Consider the following 21,841-nt stretch of genomic DNA (forward strand, 5'->3'; position numbering starts at 1 on the left):
GCGTTAGGAGGAGGAGTATCTTAAAAATAAATTTTCACATTTGGACTTTGCGTCGCAATATCTCCGCTCGTAAGGCACGTAGCGGAATATTATGAGAGAAACCCCCCCCCCTAATTGGACCCCAAGCTATCGATCAAGCCTACTTAGAACTTGATCCGTTCACTCGTTATCGAGATCTCAACATCTCGGGTACTCGCAACCCGTCGCGTCGCGTAAAAGAGTCACGGTCGGTCGCGCTCCGCGTGTACTTGGTGCGCGACACTACCGTGTCTCTTGATTTCACAAAAGATATTAAATTTTGTATCTATCTATCTTATTATGTAATATAATATATTTATGTTAAGTTGAAATATAAGTTTAAATCATCATCATCATCATCATCATCATCAATCACAAATATAATTCTTTTAATATATATTTATAACATAGTATTACATTATTATATATATATAAGATATTATTTGAGAATAATATTATATTTTTAAATACATAAAATTTATATTTTTGTTTAAGGGGATCCTTTAGTGGCAGTAGCTACCGACATTTCTTATTTTAAAGAAATTTTTGAATTGGCTTTACAGAATTGCAAAATTCTTGTACAGAATTAAAGTTATAATAATCATTATAATAACTTATTATTCATTTATAATATTATAATATTTTAGTTTATAAAAATATAAAGAATTTTGGTTTAAATACTGTTAATAAATATTTAATCATGACTTTAGAAATATGATTTTAAAATAATAATTATTTTTTGCAAATAAAACGAGTTAATTAGTTTAGTTCGTAAAAGTTTTGTTTTTATCGCAGTTTATTAAAATCGTGTAATTTTAATAATAAATTCAACTTTGAATTATTTTCAGATCATGAACGTACTCAATCGAAGGAAATCGAAGAAGAGTTCGATGACGATACCGACAACACCGAGCTCACACCGATGATGAAAATAAAAGTTCATCAGATATTGAAAGTTTGATTACAGATTATCCAGATGAATAAATTAATAATTTTAATAAATAAAGTGTAGTATTGAAATGTATCGAGTTGTGTTAGCGCAGATGTGTGTGTATCGCGTGTCGCGCGCGTGTCGCGATGCCGTGTTGCCATGCGAAGAATCTATTAGAGAGTCGATTGTCTAATGACAACAGAACGTTAATTTGTGGAGAGTCGTTTTTCGAAAGCAAGCGAGAAAAAGGCGTTCGTTGCCCAGGGAATAGTAACAGAGAAGCTTTCGAGCCGAGAAGTCGAATTGTAACGTTTCGCGTCGTGTGTAGTTTCGGAATTTGAACGAGGCTCAGCCTCAGCGTAGATCGAGCGAGAGTGTTAACGTTCCTTTTTTATCTCTCATATTCTGTTATTCTCATCCTATAATAAACATTATACTGTTTTTATATACTTCGAAACATTCACGGAGAAAATTGTTACGGTTATTGTTACAACAATGTTCTCTATGATTAAAAGAGAAATGTATGTGAATTCAAGTTAAATTGATATTACATTCAATGTAGCTGTTAAGATATGCCCATTTATACAGTTGTCATAACCGTAGTTCTTACGATACGTAACATTCAATTATAATACCCTTGTATATGGTTGCCTCAACCAAAGGATTATTGCTATCCCTCTTATGTGGTCTGCAGCACAACTATTATGGTTGAGAGATCCATAAGATATAGCTGCACGGTACAGCACTGAATCACTGCATGATTGAGAGTTTAGTTCCATTGCGCGCGCAAAAGAATTTCTGCATAGAATAAAGTGGATTTGATAAGGATGTTTTAACTTTAAGGCCTATCTACATAAGACGCAGAACGCGAGTCGCAAGCACACACACAGTCTACATGTCAATCTAACCTCTTTGTGTATAGAGGTTAGATTGACACGTAGACTGTGCGTGTGTCTTGCGACTCGCGTTCTGCGTCTTATGTAGATAGGCCTTTATAAATATACTTTTTTCATAAATATATTTACGAACACAAAATTTCGTAATGAGCCGACACATTCACCCGACATTATAAGAAATATTATATCCCATTATATCATATATCCAATTCAAAATTTTATTACTTTTTTTAAACTGAATTTGTTTCTTAAGATGATTTTTGAAAAATTATATATTTGCGCTGGTTGACATATGTAGACTATATATAACACTAACATTAAATTAAGAAGTGGTCTACCACGTAAAGCAGTTGACTCACAATCCAGAGGTCCCGAGTTCGAATCCCACCAAGGTAAGTGTGTTTTTATATGTGTTTTAAAATACAAGAAAATATTTATAATCATAGACTGCATCTTAAGAAACAAATTTAGTTAAAAAATAGTAATAAAAATTCGAAATAAATAATTTTTTTTGTCGGGTGATTATTTGTTCATTATGGTTGTAACATCCATATATTACGGTTGCAACATCCATATAGTAGCTACCCTCACTAAGGTTAGGGCAACCATATGGAAACTATATGAAAACCATAGGTCACTTCCAGAGTACTATGGTTTCCATAACCCTTTTGTATGGATGGGCGAAAATTAACAGCATTATTCTGTTGTAGCAACCGTAACTTTTTCTCCGTGTTGGATACCATCTTTTTTCCTACAAACTTGGGGGCTCGTCCGGGATTGAGAAAGCCAGAACCAGGATTGAGAGAGAGACAAAACTCCATTGGTGTGATCTGTGAACGTGTGATGTGCTTGTGAAACCGTACGATGAAGAGGGTTGACGATTTTTCAGCGCAAGCGTTGAGAGATAAATGCAAGTCCTTAGGTTTGATTACAACCGGGACGAAAGCCGAGTTGTTTAACAGGCTTATGGAAAAAGACCCGAACGGCTCGTGGATTTCGGACAAAGAAAGACGAGACGATGATGCCCGTGAAACCAATGCAGCCGCTGCTGGAATGCCTTCCGGATCAGTGCAGTGCGATCAACGTGAGTTGGAACTCGCGAGGAAACAAGCAGAGTTAGCCGAACGAGAGCTCGCGTTGGCGCGCAAGGAGATAGAGTTGCTTCATATTCAACAGCGAAATCAGCCAGTGGACGGCAATTCAAGCTATCGCGGATTTGTTAAGTCCCTTCCATGGAAACAACGACTGCTACGAAACATGGGAACGGCAATTGTAATTATTGAAGACGACATATACGAACTTGATGAAAGCGAAGCAAAAATTTTAGTGGGCAAGAGACTGAAAAGCAAGGCGAGCGAGTGGTTCTATTCAAAGCCCGAATTTCTTCAGATGAATCTTGAAGATTTGTTAGCGCAGATGAGAACGATGTTCTTCCATATTGACCGAGCAGAGTGGCTTTGCGGAAGAAATTTGAAGAACGTTCCTGGAAACGAGGTGAAAGTTTCAGCGAGTACTTCCACGAGAAAATGATACTTGCGAATCACGTACCCATCGGCCTAGAGGACATGGTGGACTATCTCATAGACGGAATTCCGGACCCGACGCTTCGTGATCAGGCGCGCATTCAAAGATTTAATTCGGCAGCCTCGTTACGAAAAGCGTTTGACAAAGTAATGTTACGAGGAAAGACGGATAATGGCGCAATCCCGAAGAACGGCGACCAGAAGCGATTTGCCAAGCCCAGCGACGAAGGAGGTGTAGCTACGACTACAACGCAGAAAGACGGCCATCAGAGAAGAAGATGCCATTCCTGTGGTGCAGCGACGCATCTCGCAGCAGAGTGTCCGACGAAAGAAAAAGGCGTAAAGTGTTTCGAGTGCCGTGAGTTTGGACATGTGGCCGCGCAGTGTCCGAAAAAGCATACTTCGAAAGTCGTGCCGAAAGAAGTGTGTAGCGTGTCGAGATCCGCGCGTAAAAAATATCGAAAGAAAGTTTTAGTAAACGGATTCGAGACTACCGCGTTAATAGACACTGATAGTGATTTGACTTTGATGCGAGAAGACAAGTATATTAAATTAGACTCACCGCCGTTCGAGCAAGGTGAAATACGTTTTCGTGGAGTAGGAGCGCCGAATAACATAACGCTAGGTAGATTTTCCGCGAATTTGGTTGTCGATGATAATAGAAAATAGAAAAAACGGTACAAGAGACTGACGTTGTTCCCGAAATCTTAAGTATCGATTACGACTGCGGAATGAACGAAATTGACGTATCAAATATCGCGAATAAAGAGCATAGGCGCAAAGTTGAAAATTTAATTGAAGCATATAAGCCCGTAAAAACTCGCGACGTAAGGCATTAAAATGACGATTGTAGTCAAGAATGATCAACCTGTGTATCAGCGACCGCGACGATTATCCAAAGCGGAAAAAGACAAATTAAACGCGCATATTAAAGAATGGTTGCGGGACGACATTATACAGCCATCATTATCTGAGTACGCGAGTCCGGTAGTACTAGTTAAGAAAAAAAACGGCGCGACGCGATTATGTGTAGACTATAGAGAACTTAATAAGAAGATTGTGAAAGATCGATTTCCATTACCGCTTATCGAAGATCAAATAGATTCGTTACAATATGCCAAAGTTTTTACCACTCTTGATCTTAAGAACGGATTTTTTCACGTACCACTGGACGAGGACAGTCGTAAATATACCTCATTTATCGTACCAGATGGGCAATACGAATTTTTAGTAGTTCCTTTCGGATTGTGTAACTCACCCGCAGTTTTCCAAAAATATATTAATGCGGTACTTAGAGTACTTATTCAATCAAAAGTTGCTTCGAGTTATATAAATGATGTTATCATTTCGTCGTCAAACGAAAAAGAAGGCTTGAGACGATTAAAGATTGTATTAGAGACAGCCGCTGAATACGGGCTAATTATTAATTGGAGTAAATGTTGTTTTTTGCAAAAGAGCTTGAATACTTAGGACATGTTGTCGAGAGCGGAACTATCCGCCCCTCCCCGCGTAAAACGGAAGCTGTGTTGCGATTTCCGGAACCGAGTACTGTAAAGCAGGTGCAAAGTTTTATCGGCCTCACGAGTTATTTTCGAAAATTTATATTAGGATATTCATTGATTGCACGTCCGTTGACGAATTTGTTAAGAGCGAATGTACCGTTTTATTTTGGTGAAGAAGAAAAAACTGCTTTCCGTGAACTTAAAAGGTTATTAAGCGATAAACCGATATTGCAATTATACAGCCCGAATCGCGAAACAGAGCTACATACAGACGCATCTAAATACGGGTACGGTGCTATTTTAATGCAACGTAATAGCGACGATTGAATGTTTCACCCAGTGTATTACGCGAGTGGGCAAACCACGGAAGCCGAAGAAAAGTATCATAGCTACGAACTCGAAGTCCTTGCGATAGTGAAAGCATTGCAGAAATTTAGAGTCTATGTGTTAGGTATTCTATTTAAAATTGTTACGGACTGTCGCGCGTTTACGTTAACGATGAATAAGAAAAATTTATGTATTAGAGTAGCGAGATGGGCATTGCTTCTCGAGGAATTCTCGTATACGATCGAACATCGGGCAGGGAAAAGCATGACCCATGTAGATGCGCTTAGTCGTAACCCATTACCGAATGTATTTGCGATAGATGAAGACAATGAAGGATTAATTGTTAAATTAAAGAAAGCGCAGAGTAAAGATAGCGAAGTGCGACAAATTATCGATTTAGCGAATCGTGGTTCTACCAAAGATTATACTATGCGTGACGGACTATTATTTAGATTGTGTGATAACGATGTGCGATTAGTGGTACCGAAGCTTATGCAGTTACAAATAATACGGCGAGCTCATGAACAAGGGAATTTCGCTCGACTAACAAAACAGAGCTGTTAGTAAAAAGAGATTACTGGTTTGCGAATATGCGTGCGAAAATCGAGAAGGTAGTATTTAATTGTGTTGAATGTATTTTAGAGCGGAACGGAAGAAAGGTAAACAAGACGGTTGGCTACATACGATCGATAAAGGCAGTGTACCGTTGCATGGATACTTATCATATCGATCACTTGGGTCCTTTGCCGTCTACGAAAAAGAATTATCGACATATCCTTGTAGTTGTAGACGCGTTCAGTAAATTTGTTTAGTTTTACGCCGTAAAAAGTACATGTTCATCAGAAGTAATAGATCGACTTAAAAAACAGGCTGTGATTTTTGGAAATCCAAGACGGATTATTTCTGATAGAGGCACCGCCTTTTCATCTCTAACCTATGTATAGATTAGTAAAAAGCTTTAAAAGTATTTAACTGTTTAATGATTTTTGTTAAAGCAGGGCACATTGCACACACACGTGTGTATGCCCTGCTTTAACGAAAATCACAACTTCTATAAAGCAGGGCATACACACGTTTGTGTGCTCTGTTTTAACAAAAATCACAACTTCTATAAAGCACACACGTGTGTATGCCCTGCTTTAACGAAAATCACAACTTCTATAAAGCAGGGCATACACACGTTTGTGTGCTCTGTTTTAACAAAAATCACAACTTCTATAAAGCACACACGTGTGTATGCCCTGCTTTAACAAAAATCACAACTTTTATAAAGCAGGACATACACACGTATGCGTGTGCGGCCACTGAGCATGCGCATATGGCTGCAGGGCATGTTCGTATCGCTACATGTCGTCGGTATGACAGGAATCATAACCTGATTTCTGTTAACTTTAACGTTTAATATTTCGCGTCGCGGGGCAAAGCGACACTTTTTTTGCCAGATTCTTTCGTTTCGTGCAAAAACGCGTCGATTGAGCATAATTACATCGATATTTGAGGTAAGGCCCCTAAACTAAATAATTACCTTTTGTTTCACCCTTTGTTTTATTCAGCGTCCAGAACATGGTAAACGTTGAATGTTTGAGATATGCGCTATACTCATCAGCTGACACATGCGACGTTGCCAAGCTGCCGCTAATGACGCTCGAGTCCAGCTGTCAGTTCCGATTTAGTCAGTTGTCGATTTAGTCAATCAAAAATTACGTTTTATTATTATATGGTTCAGTCAATGAACTCGGGCTTTGTTCAGTATCTTGCAAAATGTTTATTGCATCGTTTCGGCAGTTTTTGGTTCGTTCATCTATTTTTGAAGTATTGTAATTTTTGCAGCATAAGCACTTTAGCCTCGTTTTCCGCAAGAGGTGCTACCCCACCACCCCACCCCCGCGTTAAATTGACAAAGTTTATGGACATATCTCCGGAACCAATCGGTTAAAAAATCCGAAATTTTACAGACACACTCTAGGAACGTTAATCTTTCATTTCATATCACATTTTTCGGGCTAACTACATTTGACCTAAATGCATGAACCACCTTAAACTTTTAAATTTTATAATAATTATAGTTTATAATATGAGTAACTTTACTAGATAAAACATTAAATAAAAACTAAATAAACAAAAAATGCCTAGACACGTCAGAATCCAATGCCCATATGCATATTTTCATCGATTCGAACGATTCGTTGCTAAATCTCATCTCAAAAACATGCAGAAAAATTCGGATGAATGACGTAAGATCCGAAAAGGATAATAAATTTTTCACACAATTAGAATTGATAAAAATATCTCTCTTTATATTTTGTAAATTATTAAAATTATTTTTTGTACAATATGTTATTTTAAAATTATTTTTAAGTGATGTGTAACAGATCGATTCTAAAATAATTACTTAAATAATTAACTATAAAGAAATTTTCCATTTTTTTTTTATAACAATAAATATTGTCGCGCCCGTGCTGGACACTGACAATAAGTAGAGAAGTCGCGGAAAGCTGTGAAGCGCGCTCCTTGACAACGGGAGTTTGTTTATATATAAATTTATTGATCTGACGGATTTTTGGAATCCGCACGCAGTCTGTTTTTCGAGCTTTGAATAAACGCATTACTCAAGTTTCTCTGTGTTCCATTTCCTTTCGCGAGTTCCGCGGAGAACGTGCGCGAGTGTGGAGTGCGCGATAGTGCTTCGACGGCGAACTTGCTTGACGAGCGTAACAATATATATCGGATCTTACGTCATATTACTACTTCAACTGGTGTAAAAAATCCAGTTATCATCAATTATTTCAATAGACATATTAATTTATCACTCACCAACCCTGATGTGCAACAGCGGAATTATATCTGCCACAGCTACGTTGATTCTGTAACAAATAAATATATCAAATTTATGTTAAAGTAGTGTTCAAAAAATTTAATGTTTTAAAACATAATTCTTATGCGCATTGAATGTTTTATTCATTATTTAATTAGGTATTTATTTAAATAATTATATATTTTCAGAAAATGATCTTTACAAGAATCAATTTATATAAAATACTAAAATACTTTTTTTCTTCTAACTTACTGTTATTTCTAAACCATGGTAAACCAAATAGGCTCGATAACAAACAAAAAAATTACTTTTACACAAAATAAATAATATTTACCGCAATGTTGTTCCGTTGGCGCCCGATGCCGCTCCCAAGCCTCCTCCTTCTCTCAGGCTGTCCTCTCGAGTTGTCAGCTCCCTCGATGCAACACTTTCCGCGTCGTTATCTTCTGAAACGAAATCTTCTTATAAATAAATAATTTTATATTATAACTAATTATTACAGTGTAACAATAAATACAATCAATAATTATATATAAGGGTAGGTACTCTAAATAAATTAATTAAAATATGTTATAAAATATCTGATTATAAAATATCTTCTGCTTTCTTATATATATATATATATATATATATATATATATATATATATACACCTATTTCTTAATTTTTCTTATATTCTTTCTTATGTGTAGCATATATATGCATGTTAAAAAATCTTTGCATATTATTTTATGAAATATTTAATCTTAGAAGCAGACCAAACATACAAATCTCAGTCTATTTAAAAAATTTTGTGTCTATTAAAACAAAATTATTATTATCATTTGCAATATTAATAATTATTTTCTATTCCTGTTTTACAGATATTACCTCGAAAAAAACACAGTGGTAGTATTATACCTTTAAAAAATCTAAGTAACAAGTGGTAGACGTAATCTTTGTATCTCGAAAAATCTCGAAAAAACCTAAGCAGTAGAGTATCTTTACCTTGAAAAAAAAACAAAGTGGTAGTATTTTCACACCTCGAAAAAAACCTAAGTAACAAGTGGTAGACGTAATCTTTGTATCTCAAAAAATCTCGAAAAAATCTAAGCAGTAGTATTTTTATTTCAAAAAAATTATAACTCAAGTGATACACATCACAAAATTACGTTACCTTATCAAAAATGAGTCGTGCTTCAAGTGATCTATTACAATTACAAAAAAGAAATAATATTTTTTTTTTAATTACAGCGCCAACTACAGAGAGAACATACACTGAGATAAAAAATTTGTCAATTCCAAGAAATATTTAGTCCGATACGTTCAATTAAACATTTTAGTTAGCTAACTAAACATTAGTTGAATTCATTAATTCTTGATTAAAAATACGAAATAAATTGTTGAAACAACTAATATTTAGTTAACTAACTAAAATGTCTAGTTGAACATATCGAACTAAATATTTCTTGGGATTAACAATTTTTTTTCTCAGTGCATTTTTCGAGATACAAAGATTACGGTCTACCACTTGTTAATTAGGTTTTTTTGAGGTGAAAAATGACAGAGGTAACAATACAAAATACAAATATTTTATGAAAATATTTAAACCCAATAAGGGAATACAAGGTATATTTAAATACAAAGTTTATACATATATGTATTTTAAAAGATTTAATCGCATCGCAAAGAAATACAGAGGTAACAGTACAACATTAAAATATTTTATTAAAATACATAAATTTTTCTTGTCAAAAAACTTGGCGCTGCTAGCTAGACCTCAAAATTAGGTCAGCGTGGTGTGTATGTGCGAGCGAGTGATATGGGTGTGTGTGTGTGTGTGTGTGTGTGTGTGTGTGTGTGTGTGTGTGTGTGTGTGTGTGTGTGTGTGTGTGTGTGTGTGTGTGTGTGTGTGTGACGGTGAATAACGCGGCTTATGATTAAGTACAGGATAAGTTTAGATTTTAAAGCGATTAGAATTAAGTATAGAATAAGTATAGAATATAAGTCATATTTACAATTGTAAAAGGTCTCTCTCTCTCTCTCTCTCTCTCTCTCTCTCTCCCCTCTCTCTCTCTCTCTCTCTCTCTCTCTCTCTCTCTCTCTCTCTCTCTCTCTCTCTCTCTCTCTCTCTCTCTCTCTCGAGTAAGTAGAATCAGGTGTCTGTGTTTGTCGCTCCTGCTTTTGGTGCATATTTTTGCTGTCGCAAGTGGCCTCCGGGCCGTTTTGTTGCAGGTATAAGCAGGTCTTCTGTTGCTTGTCGCATGCTCTACTCATTTTTCATGGTACTGTCGCCTAAGTCTTGGAATCTATGCGATAAGTATTTCTGTGAATCCTAGCCTGATTCTGAAAGTCATCATTTGGAAGGACGTTGGCCCTTGTTGCGCATGTGCTATCTGATCTGCTCTTCTCTACACCTTATTCTCGTAGTGCACGTGCTGTTAGAGTGGCTCCTATTGCTATCCACGTGGGCTCTATTCTGTTGGCTGACCTGCGTGTGATACGGCTAGTGTCTCTAGTGACACCGTCACGATCTGATTGGCCGACCTGTGTGCGATCGATCTCGTGTGTCGATCGATAGTCGACAATCGATAGCAGTGCGATATCTTGGAGTGGGTTGGCTGCGCCCATGCAGCGCACGTGCAGCAGGTGTACCAAAACTATTGCTGGCTCGGCGGAATTGTGCGCGGTGTGTCAGCGTGTGTTTCACCCAGGCTGCGTTAAAGCGTATCTCGCCACCAGGGCAGCCAGTGACTGCTGTAAAACCGGGCTGTCAACCATGCCGCTTACGCCCAGGGATGCACACGAGTCTCGCGGCGTTGCTCCTCCGAGTGCGGGGGCTATCGCCCCCTCAGGCGCGCAGCCCTCTACCGATGCATTGCTGCAGTCGATCTTGCGGAAACTTGATGAATCCGATAAAAAATTCACAGCCAGGTTCGACGAGTCGGATCGGAGAATCACTGCTTTCATCGAGCATCAGGAGTCTGTGAACGCTGACTTTGCACGAAAGCTCGATCAAATACCCGTTTTGGTGAAAACTGCGTCAGACCATGGAGATAGAATTGCGGCATTGGAGGCGGGTGGCGCGCACTTGTGTGGCTCTCCTGGTCACAATTCGTCTGCGGCATCGCGTGTCTCTCGAACATCTGATATTATAATCTCGGGCATTCCGGGCTATTTCACTGACAAATCGAGTGAGCTTGTTAAAAGCGTCTTTCTAGCTCTCGATATTTCTCGACTTTCTGCGGATGTTCTCGAGACCCGGGATGTCGCGGTGGGCGCGTCTGCGGCGCTCGGTGACGGGCCGGCCTCCATCTCTATCCCTGATTCTCAGGCCCGCGGCTCTAAAAAATCTATCATTGTCGTACTCAAGTCGCGTGAGGTTCGCGACTATATTCTGCGTGTCATGCGTCGTAGGCGGGGTTTATCCATTGAGGAAGTTTTCTTCAAAAACATTCCCGGGAAAATATACATTAACGAACTCCTTCCTACTGACACGTATAACTTGTTGCGTCGTACACGAGAGAGAGCTAGGCAGCGGGCCTTTAAGTACGTATGGTGCAGGGACGGTCTGATCTTCGTCCGGAAGGACCAGGGTCTGCCCCCGATTTCTATTGCCTCTGAGGCTGATCTGGCTAAGCTTCAGTGACCGGCTACAGCAGATGTCGCTCCTCCTGCTTCGTCGGGTCGCCTCAGGATTGCTTGTTTTAACGCCTGCTCCCTTTCTGCCCATCTTGAGTCAATCCAGGTCTTTTTTATGTCTAATTTCTTTCACGTTATCTCAATCTCCGAGACCTGGCTTCACTCGCATATCTCCGACGATTTAGTTCGTATCCCGGGATATTACTTGTTACGTGCTGATAGGGAGGGCAGGGAGGGAGGGGGTGTTGCATGCTATATCCACGACTCGCTGCGTGCGCGGGTTTTGGCGTCGTCGCCGCCCGCTTTCTTGAACGAGCCCGAATTTCTCGTTCTCGATATTCGTGGTGATGCATGCGAGCCTCTCCTATTCTCATCGATGTATCGTAGACCTAGAGGAAAGAATTTTAGCAAATATGTTGACACTCTCACCACATTCATGCATAACTACAGAAATATTATCATTACAGGTGACCTTAATTGTAACCTCCTTGTTACTTCATACGAATCTAATTACCTCAGGGACATGGCTTCACAGTTATCGCTTAACATAGTCGATTCCCAAGCGACTTTCCACACTCGTTCATCCAACTCATGGTTAGACGTCTTTATAGTTGACAGCTTGAGTAAAGTCTCATCGTTTCGTAAGTCTCATGCTCCCTTCATCAATGGCCACGATCTCATTGAGTTATCTTACTCTTTTCAGGTTCCGTCTCTCAATTCTCGCACCTTGGTTCCGACGCAGCTTCAAAAGGTTTGATGAGCAAAAATTCTTGCAATCCCTCATCTCCGCATTGTCTTCATCCTTTCCTGAGGACTTTGGTCACACAAACCTTGGCGAGCCTGATCTTGATATCATTCTGAACACAATCACCAAAAATTTTACTGACTGCTTGGACATACACGCGCCTAGTCGCACTTTTCGCGTAACTCGCCCCTCTGCGCCTTGGCTCACTGATGATCTCTCTGCTAGAATTCGACATCGCAATCGACTCTACAATTTTGCCCGTAGATCCGGCAATATTTTCGACTTTAAAATCTACAAACTATTCAGGAACGATCTCACGGTTGACTTGAGACGAGCCAGGGAGAAATTCAACTTGGAGAGATTGAGTACAATCTCGGATCCATCCAGACTGTGGCGTGAACTTGCCAATCTTGGTCTTATCGACTCACCTCTTTCCTCACCGCTTAACCTCTTCTCACACGATCTTCTAAATGCTCATTATGCCTCCATTTCCAACTGCTTTCCTCCCTGTTCTCAATCTCAGTTCTCCGAAATAATTTCATCTATTCCACCTGTCGAGCCAACTTTTAGTTTTTCTCCTACATCTTATGACAACCTACGCTCCTTAATGGCCTCTTCATCCTCCGCTTCTCTTGCCTCTGGTTGTGATCACTTGCCACTGTACCCTATCACCTTGGCTTTGCCTTCCATCGGTAATCTTATTACATCTTTCTTCAATAGTTGTCTTAATTTAGGCTACTTTCCATCATTGTGGAAGCGAGCCATATTACGCCCATTGTCCAAAGTTAAATCACCATCTTCTCCATCTGAAACAAGGCCCATTGCCAATCTGTGCGAGCTCTCCAAGTTATTCGAAAGAGTTTTGCACAGCCAAATCACTGATTTTATCAACTCTCACCATCTTCTCGACAATCGGCAGTCGGGGTACCGCAGAGGTTTCTCCACTCAGTCCGCTCTATTGCGACTGTTTCACGACATTAAATGCGGTGTTGATGTGGGTGAAGTCCTGATCCTTGTCCTCTTTGACTTCAGCAAGGCCTTCGACACTGTCTGTCATCTCCTTTTGTTGACCAAGCTTAGAAAATTAGGTTTCTCCAATCTTGCTCTTAAACTAATCTTTTCTTACCTTACAGGTCGCTCCCAAGCTGTTGTTGACTTGGATGGTGAGCTCTCCGATTGGCTCTCGGTCACTTCTGGTGTTCCTCAAGGATCCGTTTTGGGTCCTCTTCTGTTTTCCTTATTCATCAACGACATTGGCGCCCTTCTAAGATTCACTGAGCGCATCATATTCGCTGACGACACTCAGATCTATCGCAGATGCCTTCTTAGCCATCTCAACACTGCTCTGCAGCTCGTGGCTCACGATGTAGGTGTCATCTCTGAGTTTGCTGCGGCTAACGGGCTGACTCTCAATCTTGGCAAATCAAAGGTCCTAATTCTGGGAAGCAGGCACCAAGTTCAGCATTTAAGCATAAATGATCTTCCTCTCATTTCTGTAAATGGCACCTCCATTCCATTTGTTAGAGAGGCGCGAAACCTCGGAGTCATCATGAGCTCTGATCTTTCATGGAGAAGCCACGTCTTGCACATATCCAAGAGGGTGCACTTCACGCTGTATAAATTGAAGTTCCACAAAAACTCACTATCACACAATCTGCGTGTCAAACTTATTACCACCTTGATTTGGCCCCTCTTGGATTACTGCTCACTCGTTTACAACGATGTGTCAGACGAGCTCAACACCAAGCTTCAGAGGCTTATCAACTGTACTATTCGCTTCATCTTCAACCTTAGGCGTGACGCACATATCACCCCCCACCGTCATCGTCTCGGCTGGCTGTCGGTTAAAAACCGACGCCTGTACTTTCTTGGTGTTGAGATGTTTAAGATTACTCACGGCATGTCTCCTGGCTATCTCTCGGATATTTTTACTAGCCTTGATCCCTCCGTCAGACGTTCGTCACGTCTTGCGCTACCTCATTCTTTTCACATTCCTAACCACCGTACTGAGGCGTATCGCAGGTCCTTTCACCTCGCGGGTATCTACTTGTGGAACTCGCTTCCTATTGATGTCACTTCGTCATCGACCATCGCCATTTTCAAGCGTAAGTTACACGATCATCTTTTCTCGCGTGAGCTTAGCTCTGTTCACGATCCCATTGTGAGCCTCTCTGATCATTCATCGCTTCATTAAGAGTGTCAACATATTACATATTACATATTAGTTATAATTAGTCAAGTTAACATTACATATTAGTTATTATCAATTATTTTATCTACTTTTTCTTTCCAACCATTCTAGCGACTTTGCTTTGTAGTTTGCTTTCCGTTGCTTACAGTCTGCGCATCACCCTCAGCTTTGCGTGCATCTGCTGTTGTAATACTGTTTTTATAGATCTAATTTTGTTTTTATTGTTAATTGTTACTATTAATTGTCTACTCGCTAACTCTATTTTACATATATACTTCTTTTCTTCTTTGTAATTGCCATTTTGCCTAAAGTCATAGACTATGGCATAATAAAGACCATCAATCAATCAATCAATCTCTCTCTCTCTCTCTCTCTCTCTCTCTCTCTCTCTCTCTCTCTCTCTCTCTCTCTCTCTCTCTCTCTCTCTCTACCACCAATCTCTACCATATTATTTCCGTATCCGAGACTTGGCTCCATGCTGGCGTCTCTGATGATCTTGTGGCGTTGAATAATTACTTTTTGATTCGTAATGATCGAGTTGGTCGGATTGGTGGGGGTGTCGCCTGCTATATTCATAATTCGCTTAAGGCTGCGGTGGTGGCTGCGTCTGCGGGTAACCTTGTTGATGACCCGGAATATTTAATTATTGATGTTCGCTCGCCTCAGAACGAGTCGATATTGTTTGCATCGGTATATAGGAGACCAAAGGGTCACCTTCTCCGCGATTTTGTAGAGTCGTTAACTGGCTGCTCACATCTTTACAAGAATATAATTATTGGTGGCGACTTCAATTGTAATTTACTAGCAAATAATTATGAGGCAAACTACTTCCGCGAACTAATGCTTAGCCTGTCGCTACACATTGTGAACTCGGACGCCACCCATCACACCGCTTCCTCCGACTCATGGCTCGATGTATTAGTTGTTGATGATTGCGACAAGATATTATCGTTTAACAAGTCCTCATGTCCTTTTATAGCCGGTCATGATCTCATTGAACTTTCGCTGTCAATTAATTTCAATGTCGACATTCGGCGCTCTATTTTACGACGAAGTTACAAGGGTATAGTCGATTCCGAGTTTCTTGAATTTCTTCAGCCTCATGTTAGCGACGCCGGGTCTGTGGTTAGCAATCTGCCGCATGTCACTTGCGTTGAGGAATCTTGTGCGTTGTTATCCCGTACTTTACGTGGTGCACTTGATGTATTTGCGCCTGCTCGGGCTTTCGTTGTTAGAAGGCGCCCTGTGCCGTGGCTCTCGTGTGAACTTAGGAGGCGTATTCGTGATCGAAACCTACTGTATAAACAGGCTAAACGTTCGAATAGTTTGCTAGGATATGCTAGATATAGACTCCTTCGGAGTCAGCTCAATGCGGACATAAATCGTGCTAAGAGCGAGTTTTACTTGGGCTCGCTGAGTGCCATCACTGACCCGGCTAAGTTGTGGAGAGAGTTGGCTCGCCTTGGACTCGTTAAGTCTTCTTTTGTTTCTCCTCTCCACTTCTTCACACCGGATCAGTTAAATGCTCACTATGCTTTGGTCTCCTGCGCACCACCGCTGAGTTATGACGATTTTATCTTGGCTTCCTCTCGTGCTGCTCGCCCACCTGAGCGTCCTGAGTTCATCTTTTCTCCGATACTACCTCGTACGATTCTTAAGTATATTATGGCTGGACCTGCTAACTCTTACGCTTCCGGCTCAGATGGCATTCCACTTCAGGTTCTGCGTATGGCCTGGCCTAGTATCTCATCATGGCTCACTACACTTTTTAATAAATCATTAGAGTCTTCCATGTTTCCTTCTGAATGGAAGCGGGCCTTGATTCGCCCACTGTCTAAGATTCGCACTCCGTTGTCCCCATCAGACACGCGACCGATTGCTAACTTGCCTGAACTTTCCAAAATCCTTGAAAGGATTGTTGCTGAACAGATCACCGACTATCTAAACGAACATAATATTCTTGATCCTAGACAATCGGCATATCGCTCTGGTCACAACACGCAGTCTGCTCTTTTACGTGTCTGTGATGATATCAGGGAAGCGATTGACAGGGGACTTGTTACCATCATGATTCTGTTCGACTTTAGCAAGGCGTTTGACACAATCTCGCATCTCCTCCTACTTATCAAACTGGTGGAAGTTGGTTTTTCTGATGCCGTGGTTACTTGGATCTTCTGGTACTTGGCAGGCCGCTCTCAGGCAGTAGTCGACGATGAGGGGAATTGTTCTGACTGGCTATCAATGTCCCTGGGTGTTCCTCAGGGTTCGGTGCTAGGTCCTCTGCTGTTCTCCCTTTTCATTAACGACATTAGCAAGGTTTTGTCTTACTCTAATCACATGCTTTTTGCTGACGACATGCAGATATATTTCTCATGTCCACCTGCCGATGTTGTCCGCGGCCTTGAGCTGATCTCTAGAGATGCCTGTGCCATTTTTGAATACGCTACTGCAAACGGCCTTAAACTCAATCTTGCTAAATCCAACGTCATCATTTTTGGCAGTCAGGCTCATATTAGTAACATTGACACTACCCTTCTACCACCGATAGTTATTAACCAGACGCCTCTCCCTTTTGTTAGTGATGTGAAAAATTTGGGTGTAATCTTAATGTCCAACCTGTCATGGAAGAAGCACGTCCTTCATGTTTCACAGAAGGTTCACCACGCTCTGTACAAACTCAAATTTAATAAGAACTCACTTCCCACTGCGCTTAGAATCAAGCTCGTTAACACTCTTGTCTTACCACACATCGACTACTGCTGCCTTGTATATCATGGTTTAAGTGGCGAGTTGGATACTAAGCTGCAGAGACTTGTTAATTGTTGCATAAGATTTATTTTCAATCTCAGGCGAGATGAACATATCACTCCGTTCAGGCGTCGTTTGGGATGGCTCTCGGTCAGAAATAGAAGGCTTTATTTTCTTGGCTGTCAAACTTACCGTGTTCTCTACGCTCAATCTCCTTCTTATCTTCAGGAACTTTTTATCCCTCCTGACTCAGCTTTGAGAAGATCAGACCGCTTGGCCTCATCCTCGCATACATTTCACATTCCTCTCCACCGAACTGTTACCTACCGCAATTCTTTCCGACTCTCTGCAATGTACTTTTGGCACTCTCTTCCTGACAATATTAAATCTGCATCTTCTCTTGGCTCTTTTAAGAATCTCCTTCGTCCGTATTTGTTTGCTTTGGAGTCTGACTGACTTTGATTGCTTTCTGTTCGCTGCTTGCTGTTTACAACTGGACTTCTGTTCTTGCAGTAGCGTATTCTATATTTTTCTTGTAGTTATTTTTGCGTAGCATTGTTCTCCTAGTTTTAAGCTGCATTAATTTTTAAGGCGAGTTAGTTGTAAGTTAGTTTTAAGTGCGTACTGTTTGAGAGAGAGCATGGACATGTTCTATTTACGTTTATTATATTGTATTCATTCTTTGCCCTTTAGCTATTGCTTGGGCATAATAAACATACAATCAATCAATCAATCTCTCTCTCTCTCTCTCTCTCTCTCTCTCTCTCTCTTACGATATTGGCAAAGTCTTGAACTACTCTGAACATATGATATTTGCTGATGATATCCAGATATATCGCCTAAGTCTACTCTCCGATCTACTTCACAATCTTAAGCTAATCTCTCAGGATGCTAATGCCATCTTTAATTATGCAAAGGAGAATGGTCTTAATCTGAATCCTGCTAAGTCTAAGGTGATTATATTTGGCAGCAGGGCCAATGTTGGCAATATAGATCTCAATCTTCTTCCACCGATAATGGTTAATCAGATACCCTTACCATATGTGAGTGAAGTTAAGAACTTGGGAGTCTTTTTTGAGTCTAACTTCTCTTGGAGAAAACACATTTTATGTATTTCGCAGAAGGTTCATGGAGCATTATATAAGCTAAAATTCAATAAGAATTCTCTCTCAACTGAGTCAAGAATTAAGCTCGTTATGACTCTGGTTCTACCCCATATTGATTATTGCTGCCTGGTTTATCACGGCTTGAGTAGTGATTTGAATAGTAAATTGCAGAGACTGGTTAACTGTTGTGTCAGATTCATCTACAACTTGCGGCGTGATGAGCATATAACGCCGTTTCGACGTCGCCTCGGATGGCTTTCAGTGGAGAACAGAAGACTGTATTTTATCGGGTGTCAAATGTATCGTATTGTTTACATGAATTCGCCTGTGTATTTACGTGAACTTTTCACCCCACTTGATCCACTACTAAGAAGATCTGACAGACTGACCACTTCTTCTCATGTTTTCCATATTCCCTTACATAGAACAACTACCTACAGGAACTCCTTCCATCTTTCGTCCATCTATTTTTGGCATGCTCTTCCTGTTCAAATTACATCGGCGTTTTCGTTTTCAATCTTTAAAAGTCTTCTTCGTGCTCATCTGTTCTCTTCTGAATTTGAGTGCTAGTTTGTGTACAGGTCGGGTCGTACTTGCTGGGTTCAGTATTAGGGTTAGTTTTAGTTTTAGTTTTATTTTAAGTTTTTTTATTTTTTTTATTTTTAAGTTAATTTTAAGTATCATTATGTTACTCACTTAGTGATGTATGCGGAAGTAATGCTTATATTTTTTTTGTAGTTTGTTTACTGTTCTTGCCCTTTAGCTTATGCTCGGGCATATAAATATATCAATCAATCAATCAATCTCTCTCTCTCTCTCTCTCTCTCTCTCTCTCTCTCTCTCTCTCTTTCTTTCTCTTCTTCTCTCTCTCTCTCTCTCTCTCTCTCTCTCTCTCTCTCTCTCTCTCTCTCTCTGTAGAGAGAAGTAGACGTGTACGAGCGTGCTCCTCATAATTGTTGAGATTTATGTGGAAAGTATTGGTTTCTTAATTCTGAAACTTGCGTCACGTGTGCAGGGACGGAGGATGTGCTAGTGAGATTGTTGTCTTGTGGCAAAACAGTCATTTGATGGTGATAATTTCATGCGAAATTAAACTATTGCATGGAATGTGGCGGCTGATGCCTGCTGACTCGGCATAATTTGGAAGGTGACGTTGACACGTGGTGATAGTGTCGGTGGCGTGTTGTGATATTCATTTTCTTTGAAACTCTTAGAAGTCGGTAAAGAAGAATTTGTAATTATCACATGATAATGAGCAATAATGGAGAAGCAGGTGATATGTAGACATTGTAGGAAAGAAATAAAGACACAGTTGGTAAAAATGCATACCTTGTGATAAAGTATTTCATCCGAGTTGCCATAAATTACATAAAGTATACGATTCTGCTAATGAGCTGGTCTCCTGTCATGGTAAATATGAGATATTTACTATAAAAAATACTCATTCTGAAGAAGCGAGTTCTGTGAAAGAGCGCAGACCATCGAATACAGAGGATAATCAAGCAGGATCCAGCATGAAAACTAAAATAGATTGGCTGGTGAGAAAAGTTAGAGATGAAATGATTCATAAAAATGAGATAAAGAGTATAATAACAAGTATAGTTAGAGAAGAATTAGAAGGCTACAGGAAAGAACTGGAAGAAATGAAGAAGATGTGGAGTGTAATGTCATCTGGAATGCCTCGAGTAGTTACTGCGCAGCGGTCACAGAGATGAAAAAGGAAAATGTTATTATAATTAACCGAAGGAGCAACAAGAGAGTGAGAAAACAAAAAAAGTGGTCAAGGAGAACATTGATATTAAAATATAGCGGTAGGTGTATCCAAGCTGAGAAAAGGAGGAAAGGGAGCACTCATTCTGGGATGTGAAAGCGAGCAAGAATTAAAACAATTAAAATCAACTGCTGTGAGTAAATTAGGAGATAAGTACCAAATAATAGAGCCGAGGGGTGCTCAGCCGAAATTAAAATTTTCAATTTGGATGAAGAAGAAATAAAGTGTGACGAGGGTCAAATAGTAGATATGATAATAAAACAAAATCATTTGGATGAAAAAAGAAGAGGATTTTATATTAAATTGTGAAGAAGATTGATAGAAGAGGACAGGATGGAAATACTAATACGACCAGAACTAAAAGGGAAAATGGTATGCTGATAGTTGAAGTTGATGAGATAACGCATGTGGAAATGTTAAAACTGAGAAAATAAATATTGGATGGAGGAAATGCCATGTTACTAACTATGTTAACGTTAAAAGATGCTACAATTGTTGGGGATTTTACCACACAGCGAAAAATTGTACACGACCGGTAACATGTTCGAAATGTGCAGGGAATCATAAAGATAGTGAGTGTAAAGTCGAGAAAGAAAAATGTGTAAATTGTATGTATAAAAATAAAACCTACAACTTAAAAATAAATGAAGAGCATGGTGCTTTGAGTAGAGAATGTCCGACGCTTAAGAAATTACTAGAAGAGGAAAAAAAGAAATTCGATGGAAAGATGATGCATAGCTACGGGATAAAGGAGAAGAAATAATGTATACAAATGCGCAAAGTCTGATGGTGCATAAAGATGAAATCTTCAATCAAATAATGGCGACAAAAAACCCAGCTATAGTGGCGTTGTCGGAGACAAGAGTAGATGGCAACATAGAAGATTTTGAGATAAATATGAGAGGCTACAGTCAAGTGAGGTGTGATGCTGAGAATAGGTATACAGGAGGAGTCGTTGTTTACATTAGGAATGACATTAAATATGAACTGTAATGGTGCACAAGATCATAGGTAACTGTTGGTGTGTTGTGATAAAGGTGTACGAGAGATGGTACAAAGGTACAATATGGCATTGTACCATTCACCTAGTGCACCGGATGGAGTTTTTATAAAGTTTATCGAGGACTTAATTGAAGATATAATTGTAAAAGAGGCGTGTATAGTATTAGGAGACTTTAACATAGATTTAAACACTAGATGCGTATTATGCAAATAAGTTAAAAAATTCTATGTTATGTCTAGGACTGAAGCAGTATGTTAATCAACCAACAAGGGTGACATTTAATAGTCGTACACTTATAGATTTAGTTTTTGCGAGCCTGGATTTGAGTGAGTGTGTAACTGTAGTAGAAAATCCGAAAATTACGGATCATGCATGGGTAAAAATTGAATTTAAGGCGGACCAAGTTGTAAGCTGTTATAAAGAATTTAGGGGAAGAGCATACAAAAGGATGAACATAGATATTTTCGTTAATGAATTGCAGCGGAGCATGGGTGACAATTGGAAATTAGATATAAATGAAAGGGCTAGTACTTTTGTTAAAAATATAGTGGCGGCGGTTAGATACTGTTGCACCTGAAAGAACATTTAAAATATCAAAGGTATGGGAAGGGAAAGTATGGTTTACGGAAGATATAAAATTGGCG

General features: G+C 39.7%; 1 protein-coding gene and 1 pseudogene across 1 annotated transcript in view; one reads left to right on the plus strand and one right to left on the minus strand.

Annotated features, from left to right (window-relative positions):
* Nucleotides 1-21,841, minus strand: part of LOC143904951 (uncharacterized) — an 89,158-nt gene that overhangs the window by 60,699 nt on the left and 6,618 nt on the right. The window contains exons 2-3 of the mRNA XM_077419972.1: nt 8,347-8,455; nt 8,012-8,061 (exon numbers count right to left, since the gene is read on the minus strand). Coding sequence (XP_077276098.1) covers nt 8,012-8,061; nt 8,347-8,455 — 159 coding nt within the window. The remainder of the gene's footprint in view (nt 1-8,011; nt 8,062-8,346; nt 8,456-21,841) is intronic.
* LOC143905078 (uncharacterized) lies at nt 20,100-20,957 on the plus strand (annotated as a pseudogene).

This window comes from Temnothorax americanus, unplaced genomic scaffold, assembly GCF_048541705.1.
Source record: "Temnothorax americanus isolate GAGA-0224 unplaced genomic scaffold, ASM4854170v1 Scaffold6, whole genome shotgun sequence".
Taxonomy (NCBI): domain Eukaryota; kingdom Metazoa; phylum Arthropoda; class Insecta; order Hymenoptera; family Formicidae; genus Temnothorax; species Temnothorax americanus.